At 37.5% G+C, this 11,651-nt stretch overlaps 1 protein-coding gene across 1 annotated transcript; it reads left to right on the top strand.

The window, feature by feature from the left end:
* The first annotated feature begins 932 nt into the window (after nucleotides 1-932).
* Nucleotides 933-7,633, top strand: LOC148049205 (DGAT1/2-independent enzyme synthesizing storage lipids-like). The gene is made up of 6 exons (XM_087703862.1): nucleotides 933-1,257; nucleotides 4,026-4,190; nucleotides 4,345-4,538; nucleotides 5,386-5,446; nucleotides 5,978-6,117; nucleotides 7,502-7,633. The coding sequence occupies exons 1-6, from the start codon at nucleotides 933-935 to the stop codon at nucleotides 7,607-7,609; spliced, it is 993 nt and encodes a 330-aa protein (XP_087559988.1). The 3' UTR covers nucleotides 7,610-7,633.
* The last annotated feature ends 4,018 nt before the right edge of the window (nucleotides 7,634-11,651 follow it).

The raw sequence follows: 11,651 nt of genomic DNA, 5'->3' as shown, positions 1-11,651 counted from the left end.
TCTATTGAACTATTAAAGGAGTGGTGCCATTTCTACACTTATGTGTCTGATTGGGCATGATTCCATTCACATTTCTCCTCCCTTCAAATTTCATAAGGTGAAGAATGTCATGTCGGAAAGGTGCTTTTTCAAGAGGCAACTGGACTTTTTCATTTTCCTTTCAAGACTTTTCACTTCTCATCCAAGAGTTTTATTAGGGGGGGGGGCACTTCCTATGTTTAAAGGAGCACAATGGAAGTTCTTTGGAGAATGATGTAGTGTACTTTACTCATCCTTGATATTTTCTCTGTAAAAGAACTACAAGAGGAAATTTTTGGTGATGATGGTGTTAATTTGCCAAAATTTTAGAAGATTAATATTTTCAAATAGAACTAGTGCCCTTGTTCTCTTCATCCCAATCAGCCTGCAGATGAAATAGCTGTAGCCTTGGTGATGCCAATCAATACTGACCAGGTATTAGCAGAGGGAAAAGGAAAGTGGGGTTCTTGCAAAGTATCTGCACTTGATTTCTTTTCATAAAAATAAAGGGCATTGAAGTTGAAGGAAAAGAATGGATATCATCAGAGGAAGAAAAGATGTCCAGAATTGTCCTGTGTGCACAATATCCAACAAGTTGTTTCTAAAATCACAAACCCCTTCCTAAACAGACATCTATGGCTGGTGATTTAAACCTTTTCTTTCTTGGTTGGTTAAGAAAAAGACCTCTTAACAATCCCAGTAACGTTTGATTAAAAGGATCAATAATCAGATTGATTGTACTAACCCTTGGTTTTTTTAACCATCCCTCAGCACAACCTTCTCCAAAGGCTATTTGAAAGTGTCATTATTTTGTATACAGTGCCAGCTGATATTCTGCTGGTTTTCCCAGAGCTCATAATAAAGCCTGCTTGTATCTTTATTTTTTTTTCCAGGAAGAAATACTTTATTTATGAATGGATTTCTATTTATATAGTCTGATTTCAAACATGTCTGAGGAAAATATATATTATACCATAGGAAATGAATTTACCATCTGGTCAACTTATGTTTTCGAAGGATGTGCGGGCTTTATGGTATATCCCTTAAATTTGATAGTCATTCTGATAATTTTATATTATCCCATTTTATCTATGTTGTCTCTCATGTATCTATACAATGCAATAATGTCTGTATGGAAAATGCTTGGCAATCTGCCAGATGATATCGAGAGCAAAAAATGGGACAAGCCAAAGAAATTTTTGGCACTGGCAGCTAAGTGGCATGGAAAAATACTGCACAGTAAGTATATCTTAATTCATTCTTTAGGCAAGGATGAGGAATTTATTATCACTCTTGGCATCATTCTTCTGGTCAACCATAATCAGCAGTCATGTCCATGTTGGGATCATTATATTCCTAAAAATAACTAGAAAAATTGTATATTTTTCATGTCCAATGGTACAAAATATCAAAAATCAAATATGAATGTTCCCAAGAGGAGAAAAGGGTAACAGGATGGATCTCAAATCTTGGGAAACAATAGTACACACCATTGTCCTCCCCTGTGGGATAAGGACCAAGCCCAGTTTGTCTGACAAATGGCTATCCAACATCTTCTTAAAAACTTCCAGTGTTGGGGCATTCACAACTTCTGGAGACAAGCTGTTCCACTGATTCATTGTCCTGTCAGGAAATTTATCCTCAGTTCTAAGTTGCTTCTCTCCTTGATTAGTTTCCACCCATTGCTTCTTGTTCTGTCCTCAAGTGCTTTGGAGAATAGTTTGACTCCCTCTACTTTGTGGCAACCCCGAGATATTGGAACACTGCTATCATGTCTTCCCTAGTCTTTCTTTTCATTAAATTAGACATACCCAGTTTCTGCAACCGTTCTTCATATCTTTTAGTCTCCAGTCCCCTAATCATCTTTATTGCTCTTCTCTTCACTGTTTCTAGAGTCTCCACATCTTTTCTACATCATGGCGACCAAAACTAAATGCAGTATTCCAATTGCGACCTTACCAAGGCATTATAAAGTGGTATTAACATTTCATGTGTTATTTATTCTATCCCTCTGTTTATGTAGACTAGAACTGTGTTTGCTTTTTTGGCAACTGCTGCACACTGCTGGCTCATATTTAAATGGTTGTCCACTAGGACTTCAAGATCCCTCTCACAGTTACTACTATTGAGCAAGGTACCACTTATACTGTACCTGTGCATTTCATTTTTCTTGCCTAAATGTAGAACCTTACTCTTTTCACCATTGAATTTGATTTTTTTAGATAGTGCACAACGTTCAAGTTTGTCAAGATACTTCTGTATCTTAAGTCTGTCTTCTGGAGTGTTGGCTATTCCTGCCAGCTTGGTGTCATCTACAAATTTGATGAGTTCCCCATTTATTCCCTCATCCAAATCATTGATGAAGATGTTGAAAAGTATTGGGCCTAAAAAGAAGCCTTGGGGTACTCCACTGGATACTTCCCTCCATATAGATGCAGTTCCATTGAGGACTACACATTGAGTGCGGTTGGTCAGCCAGTTATGAATCCATCTGGTGGTGATGCTGTCCAAACCACATTCTTCTACTTTATCTAGTAGTAGGTTATGGTCTACCTTATCAAATGCCTTACTGAAGTCCAAGTAAACTATATCAACAGCAGCTGGTCCACTAATTTTGTCACTTTGTCAAAGAATGCAATAAGATTAGTCTGGCATGATCTGTTTTTGACAAACCCATGTTGGCTATTACTTTGTTTGCTTCTAGGTGTTCACTAATTCGTTGCTTGATTATCTTTTCCAGAATCTTTCCTGATATTGAGGTCAGGCTGAAAGGTCTATAGTTTCCTGGATCTTCCCCCCCCCTTTTTTTAAAGATGGGAACCACATCAGCTCTTTTCCAGTTCCCCGGTGCTCCAGGATCTTTGAAAGATATAGTTAAGTGATTCTGAGATCTCGTCTGCCAGTTCCTTCAGAACCCTGGGGTGCAATCCATCTGGTCCTGGTGATTTGAACTTGTCTAGGGTAGACTGTGCTTACTTATCATTTTCCTCTCTATTTCAACTTGTGTTCCTAATCTGATTTTTGTGGTGCTGTTTTTGATAGGTTGGACTGTTTTATCCCTTTGTGTAAAGACAAATGCAAAAAATGAGCTAAATAGTTTTGCTTTCTCCCTGTTGCTTGTCACTTCTTGCCAATTCCTCCCAGCAATGGACCAATTGTTTCCTTAATTTTTTTCTTTTTTTAACATGTTGGAAGAAGCTTTTTTTGTTATTTCTTACTTTTGTGGCAAGCCTTTCTTCATTGGGAGCCTTGGCTTTCCTTACTTCATTTTTACAGGCTCGAGCCATTTGCTGATATTCTGGCTTAGTCTGAATGTCCCATTATTCCAAGGAGGCTCAGGTCCCTTCCCAGCAATCCAGTTAAAAATGTATCTAGTCACCTAATGATCAAAACTAGGACAGTTAGGATTACTGTCATTAACAAAAGTGGTGACATGGTATTAGCTTAACAATCGCTTCACTCAACAAATCAATTTTAGGGTCCAATTCTGATTGTAAGTGAAGGATGACCTGCAAAGTCCAAAGGTTTCAGTCAGTTCAGTAACTGTTTAAAAGTGATGCCTTTACATTGTATACTAACCCATCATTTACCATGGTTTTGGCATGGCGCAATATGGACATCAAACATTTTATATGTCTGTTAATAATTCTAGAAATGTAAGCAGAATACCAAAATTGTCTTTTAAAAATGTTTTACAATGGTCAAAATAAGCTTTTATGTCAGTTTAACTGGTATGAATCTAAATGACTTATAGGAAATTAGAAGGAATATGTTGTGTCACAAATGCAATAACACCTAAATATCATACGATTCTGATTGATATTGATGTTCTGATTGATCAATGTGATAGCATGTTGTTCCAGAAGTGACATATGATTTAAAATATTTAGCCTCACAAGTAGCTAAGAAAGATAAGAAAAGCAATTTTTCTATACAATCATATTTTCTTCTGGAGGAGACCCTTGTGAAACAATACTGAAGCCATTTCATTGATCCTCTATTAACAGGTTATGAGGTTTCTGGAGTAGAAAATCTACCAAAAGAACCAGCAATCTTTGTTTTTTACCATGGAGCTTTTCCAAAGGACATCTATTTTTTTGTCCATAAGATGTATAGACTTACTGGGAAATTTTGGTATTGTGTGATGCATCATACTCTTTTTTGTCTACCAGGTAAAAATACTATATGTTTAGTTTTAATAATCATCAAAAGACATTGATTCAGTGGTGTGGAAAGTCCAATTTTTCTTCTTTAAACTCTTAGCTGAATTATCATGTTTTCTTTTACAAGCAAGAACTGAATGATTTTTTAGCTCTGCTTTTGCAGGACTAACTCTGTACTTTGACCTTCAACATAATGTTCATCCTACAAGAGAAAAGAGTATAGACATTCTGAAACAAGGGAACCACCTGATAGTTGTACCAGGGGGACTGCGAGAGCAGAACTATGGAAATAATCATTACAAACTAATATGGGGAAAACGGAAAGGATTTGCTCATACAGCCATCAATGCAAAAGTGGTGAGCCATTTGTCATTTTCCTAGTCCTGCTCTTAATTGAAAAATGTATTTGTAAATGCTATGCTTCCATTTCATATCAATCATTTATACCTATTAGCAAATGAACAGAAAAGTGAATGCAACCATCAATCAGATTTGACAGACCAGGAAACGGCGAATCTGTCCTTCCTTATGCTCCAAAAAATTGGTTTCTTTACACATACTACTATTATCCACATATTTCTCTTTCATTTAAAATTTATGGATTTTTTTATTGGCAACATTTTACATTAGTATTATGTTTTCCTGTTCTAATTGCAATATTATTTTCTCTTCTTTTTCTTTTTGTTATTCAGATGCTTGCTACATCCCTAGTTCATCTACACACTCAATTTTCACTGAGCTATTGATAATGTCACTGTAAGGGCCTAATTTGTTGAAGAATACTTATCTTCTCTGGGATTTTCTTTCTTTTCTGTTTCATTTTTCAAAAATAGGTTGTGTTCTCTGCTGATATTCCTTTTTAAGTTAATATCATGTTGTATGAAATAATATTTCATGAAGGCTTTATGTGAATCCCAAAGTATTTCCAATCTGCGACTTTACATAAATATTTTTTTTAAATTAATTTCTCCTTGCAGTCCTCAATTATTCTTTTTATGTATCAACCTTTCATTTAATCCCCATCAAAAGAATAAGATTTTCTCTACGTTACTTTCCTAGAATTAAATATGAAAGAGAAAGTGCCAGTTAGAAATGTGATCCATGATAATCCCTGTCCTATAAGAGACAGTGAAACCCAGTATTTTATTTCTTTCATGTACAGGGACTAAAATAGTCTCATTATTTCTTTTTTTCCTTCATCTAGCCAATCGTCCCTATGTTTACACAAAATATTAGAGAAGCATATGTATCATATGGAAATATACGTAAGTAAAACTTTATGTATTCTCAGGAATATTATTACTTTTGAGGCTATAAATGTATGCACCCGCATCTTTGCCTACCATGTTTAATTTAAAGATACTGTAGCTCAATCATCAGACCTTTGCTGTAAAATCTGATTCAGTACATTTCCCAAAGGTGACATGATGTCATGGGATTTTATGGACCCAAGGCTGACCCAGAAATTATGGAAACTCAGCAAAGTTAACCATATATTTTAAATGCATTGGTGCTTATTACAGGAAGCCTACCTGTCTGTCCATCCATCATCTTGCCTTCTATCATAATTCTAATTTTCTCACCCTTTTAAAATATAAATTGAACTTTGCAAATTGTAACTCTCAAACATGGGAACTTTCCCCCCCCCTTCAACTGAAAAACTTTTACTTTACTAAGTTCCAATACTGCTACTAAAAATTGCTAATATTCAAATATAGAATTTTAAAAAGACTAATACATAACTCGCAGACTGCTGCTAATATGTGTTTCTAAAATTTTCTAAATCTTGTACCCAGGACCAATGAGATGGTTATATGAGCGAATTCCATGGTTTACCTTTCCATTATGTGGGTTGTTTCCAGTTAAACTTATAACCCATATTGGAAAACCAATTCCATATGATCCAAATATATCTGCTGAAAAATTAGCTGAAAAAGTAAGTATTATAAGGGAATAAAATATATATTCAAATTTACACTTTGTTCATGAAATTATAATTCTATAGTAACAGTTATTAGAATACACAACTTAGATATACAGAATTATAGTTCAGTGCTTGGTACTTAACTGTCAGTGTAAGACTATTATCCATCCATCCATCATCCATCCATCACTGTTTAAACATCACTTATTCAAACTATTCAACATCGCTAGCTGCTTGCTTAAATGAAAACATTCATCAAATTGCTATCATACTAAAGCCCTAAGAACTGCAGCAAACAGCTAAAGTTCTCTTCAATGGTAGCTTCACATAGAATAAATGAAAACATTTTGAGAAATGACAAAGGCAGGAGTCAGTGTCTGAAGATGGAGTCCAAGAATAGGTATAGCTTTCAGATCTGTTGAGGACTGTTTAGGGCACAGCTTCAATCTCGTATTAGAGCAAATGCTGTAGTTCACAAATATCCCATTGCATACTAACTTCTTTTGTAAAGACTGCAACCATGTCAAGATCAGTAGGCAGAATTTTCATGTAATCAGATGATTTCAGTATAATAAAGCATATCACTTTCTGGGATTCAACTCTTAACTCCTTCAAGTCCTTCAAAAATCCAAGCAGCAATCAAGTCTGCCATGTATCTCCTGTTTAATTTGTAATGCTGATAAATATCATCACATTAATGATATGAGGCTCCAGATTGTTGAAGACAAAGTGATTCAACTCAGTCACATTTATAGTATTTTATAGTCCTTAGAGTACCTTTCTATATGTCCTGTTTCTTTATTTTTCGGATCAATAGAATGGAGCATCCTTTCCTTAGAGGAAAAATGGGCTCGACATAGAATGCAAGAGGGAAGCTCAGCTGCGAAATTTAAACATTCATATAGCCTATAAAGCCATAATCAATTTCCTTTGGGATATGCATGTTCTGAAAAACCAATTATTGTGGCATCTAAACTGAGATTTACATATTCAAGTAAATGCTGAATCCAGATAATTGTGGTTTACTCAACAAGCCACAGCTAGGAGCAAATTAAATGAAAGGCATCCAGGTTCTATTTTGTTTTTTGTTTTAATTATACTACTGAATGTAGGCAGAGAAGTAATTCTACACTGTATATGCACCATATAAGTTAACCCAAAAGAAAAATATGATTTATCTGATTATGTACATTGTGGTATCAGTAGGAACAGAGAAAAAAATCTTTGCCATAAATTGGAATTTTACATATATAGTATGTTTAAATATGTTCTATAGAATAGTCTATATCTTAATTCTGAAATGTTCTCTCTATAATTTCTGAAGCATAAATCTAATTATGTCACCTTTTTTCTTTCTTTTCTGCATCTCACCCATGCCATTCCATCTCTCCAACAGACTCAAAGGGCAATAGAGGCTTTACGGGACAAACACCAGGAAATCCCAGGAAACATATTGCGTGCTCTAAGGCAACGTTTTGAGACATGTAACAAAGAAAAACAGTGATATAACAACGTGTGTGTGTGTGTGTGTGTGTGTGTGTGTGTGTGTGTGTGTGCGTGTTTAGATAACATATATGAATGTGTAGTTTTTGGTTCCCCAATGAACCTTTGTTAAAATAAATAAAAATGAAAGATTGAGATGGGGAAGAATATATGTTTATTTCAATGTGTTTAAATCCCCAACATCAGAATAAATTTCATTTGAAAATACCAAGGCATTACATGATTATCATTCCATCCTTTTATGAATTATGTTTGAATAATCCTGGTGACATCACACTTGTGTCAGAAGGACTGAAGTGCGTCTGGATTGAAAAGATTAGTTGAAGAGATCACTGTTGCCCAGAGGACACCCAGTTGGGGTTCCTTCATGTTCCTGGTCTCAATGGTCCAAAGTTCAGACTTAGCCAAAACAGTTTCACTCTGGAACTGTGAAACAGAATCTCAATGTTTATTTAGGCTGGGGCCTCGGCACAAATTGAGGCCTGTTAAAGTTAATGGTAAAGTCATCACTGGAAGCCATGTGTTTTGTAGGTGGGATCCATGCTCTGTCCGCCTGGACAGATTTCTAGCCATTCAACCACCATCCGATAGCCGACTGGTTCAGCTTGCAGTCCTTTTCAATAAACAGTCTGCCAGGAATCCATTCTCTTTTCTCAGCAACCAGTTTGCCTGTTCTGACCTAGACTTCCTCAGACAGCATAAATCACAATCTTAGTCCCCAAATCCCTCTTTTATTTAGACGGCTGTGAATTATGGTCATTCACAGCCTGTAATGATTCACAAACACTCCGACAGATATCTGCTCAGGTTGCCACAGTCTTTCAGGGTAATATTGACAAGCACCCACATTTATATCCCTTGAAACTCTTCCAGAGCCTTAATTGCCAATTAGTTTTGCAAGGCCAAACATAGCACAGAGTCAAATAGGACTTCTCAGAGATTGAACCGACCATATGAACTAATACAATACAATAGCAGAATTGGAAGGAACCTTGGAAGTCTTCTAGTCCAACCCGCTGTCTAGGCAGGAAACCAGAGGTGGGTTCCTACCAGTTCGCACCTATTCGGTAGAACCGGTTCGTCAAATCTACTGAACCAGTTAGAAGAGGTTCCACCAGTGGACCCAGAAAGAAGTCCACACCTACAGAAGAGGTTCCAAACTTTTTTGAAACCCACCACTGGTCCTTGGATATGATTATTCTACACTATCATGCTCATATTTATAAAACTCAGTGCCTCTGGGAAAGGTAAGGATGACGACTGCGTTTGTGGTGTAATCAGAACATTGCGTGTGTTGAAGTTGTTTTAACGGAAACCAAAGATGCCTTTTGAAAAACAAGTTTACATCATATTCTTATGCATGCCAGTGCTGTTTGAGAGGTAATTTAAGGTGGTTCTGACAAGTGTTGTCGGCATCTTCAGATCCGGTCACATGGGTGGCAAGCCACTCCCATCCGGTCACATGGGCGGCAAGCCACTCCCACAAAGGAGGCCACACCCACAGAGTAGGTTCGAACAATTTTTGAAACCCACCACTGCAGGAAACCCTATACCATATACCAACCCTAACCCTAACCCAATACCGTTTCAGACAAATGGCTATCCAACATCTTCTTAAAGACTTGCCCAGATTTCAGGACTGGTCCATGTTCCTCCCCAACCTCCACACTGACTGACTCTGCAGCACTACAACACTGGCAAGGCTCCATTCTGTGGGCCGCCACCACTCTGTTACAGCCACCACTGGTCAGCTGGATCTCGGCCTCCTGGCATGCTGCTGATTAGGTATGGTGGATCTGCCACTGCTGTTTGCTGCCATTATTTGTTATGCCATTGCTGCTTTTTACAAATCCCCTATGGCAAATCCCCACCAAGGTTTGATACTTGCTCTCAAATGCAGGCTTGAAAACCTCCAATCCTAACCATGAGAACCACTGTTTTGCAAGATATCCCAGTGAACTGCGGGATGAGATCTACTGTTATTCCTATTTTCAAAAAGGAAGAAAAGGAAAATACAAGAAATATAAACCAGTCACTCAGACTTCCATACTCTGAAATTTTTAGACCACATATTGTAATCACAGTGGTCTAAGGGCAAAGGTAACATGATTCTAAATATGTGTGGTGGTTATATAAACTTTACACTTTTTTCTAAACTTTAATGTGAAAACTTTATCAATGGATATGTCAGATTAATTTAAGGAGGAGCTACCAGTACTGGAAGCTCAATGACCTATGAAATTAAGGTTTCCCAGGCTGAAACTAACAAGGATGTACCATTATTGTAGTTTGAAGTGCTATAATATCAGATGATCATTTTCAGACTAGTTATTTCACTACAAATTCACCTATACTGGTTCGCTTTCAGGAACTTCTAAAATACATATGGAGTAATTACTGGTAGGAGGAAAAAATTTCCAACCTTCAAACATATCATTAGTATATTGTACATTTAATCTCTCTGTGGTGAAATTCTTTGCCGCAAGGAATAAAAATGGTCATTTCCAAATATTGTGGAAGAACACATAAATATTTCATCCAACCAAATAAATAATCTCCTCATTAAGTAAAGACTATTAGAAAGAAGATCAAAGTAATAGAAAGCCCACTCCTAAACATTTACTAAGAAATTGGGGACAAGTTACACATATTCCTTTTTCAACATTGTGTAACCTATGTTGGTTTTCACATCCAGTAACTGTTGGGCAGTGTTAGGTAAGTGATCACACGCAACTAAATTAGATTGACTTGAACACACCAACTTATCTGGGAAGGTGCCAAACCATAGCTATTTTCAACTTCTGAAGATGATAGTCATAGCTGCCATAGAAATGTCAGGACATTTGTTGTCTAGACCACAGTCACTAAACCCTGAAATTCAACACTGCTTCTTTTCTGTAACCTAACTCCATACATTACTAATTGCTGTAATAAGGCTACAAACTCTGAATCAGTGAAGATATTGCCTTATTCATTATAAGTTGCTACAGGAGTTTAACACATCTGGAGCTCTGAATTTTTGGGATGGTTCCTGCAGATTAAGTTTTTGTTCCTGCTAGAATTAGTTGGATCTTTTTGCTTTATACCTTCTGGAGGTGTGTGATTGGTTTGGTACACATTGGACCCACCTGAAACTTTCTGAAGGTGTTACAGGAGACTGTGCAGGAGACTCCTCAACATCAGACTCAACCGCGGTCCCCTTCATGTTGACTTCGTGTTCCCTTCTTGCATCCAACCAGCTGCTGCTGCCACTCCCCATTCCCCTCCTTCCTGAGTCAACATGAAGGTGACCGCGGCTCGCGCTGACCTGAGTCTAGTGCTGAGGAGTCTCCTGCACAGCGTGGCTCTCCTCTGCAGTGCAGCCAGTTACTCTCTTCTTAGTAGCAGCAGCGGAAGGAGTCACTGTCCCGCCACCGTGATCCTGACCCAGGAGGATATTTTGTTTGCGCGCGGGCATGCAAAAGATAAGCTCAAGAAAATGGTTCGAGTTCTTCTCCTTTGACACCCATTGACACTTTTACCCAGCGCTAAAAGACACCCCTGTCCTCCCCTCTTCCTCTCCACAACCTTCCCCCGAAAGCTTTTTCCCAAATAATACCAGCAGCTATTTCATCTCCAGCAAAGCAAATACACACACACATATACACTCACACACACACCAAACAATAAAATAAAATAAAATAAAAAATGGCAGAAATGGAGAAAGGAGACCTCTAGAAAATAAAAGAAGCAGGAAACTGGCTCATCCTGTAAAAAGAGAAATCAATGAGTGATGAATGTACATTTCTGTGCTCCCCCTTTATTGTCACTATATTGCAAGCGAGAAGGGAAGAAAAAGGGAAGAGGGGTAGCAGCGGTGCTGTTAAGTCACAGGAAGGATGAGCGCCCTCTACTATGAGGCAGGAGAACAGTGTGCGTCACCTACCTATGGACTTTTTATGCTTTTAAGCCTCACTTAATTCTGCTGGAGCGATCATAAACTGACTAAAAGTCAGACTAGATAAGGCATGCAGTTCTCCTGCCTCATAGTAGAGGGCGCTTTT

This window comes from Thamnophis sirtalis, unplaced genomic scaffold (assembly GCF_051295495.1).
Source record: "Thamnophis sirtalis isolate CommonGarterSnake01/CBP01778 unplaced genomic scaffold, rThaSir2_p1.2 scaffold_2, whole genome shotgun sequence".
NCBI lineage: Eukaryota > Metazoa > Chordata > Lepidosauria > Squamata > Natricidae > Thamnophis > Thamnophis sirtalis.
Note: the sequence above shows the minus strand (reverse complement) of the source record. Positions and strands in the feature narration are given on the sequence as shown.

Coding starts and splice junctions, on each gene's coding strand:
- LOC148049205 (XM_087703862.1), top strand. CDS start 933: ATGGATTTCTATTTATATAGTCTGATTTCAAACATGTCTGAGGAAAAT. Junction 4,191..4,344: donor TACTCTTTTTTGTCTACCAG/GTAAAAATACTA, acceptor CTGCTTTTGCAG/GACTAACTCTGTACTTTGAC. Junction 6,118..7,501: donor CTGAAAAATTAGCTGAAAAA/GTAAGTATTATA, acceptor TCTCTCCAACAG/ACTCAAAGGGCAATAGAGGC.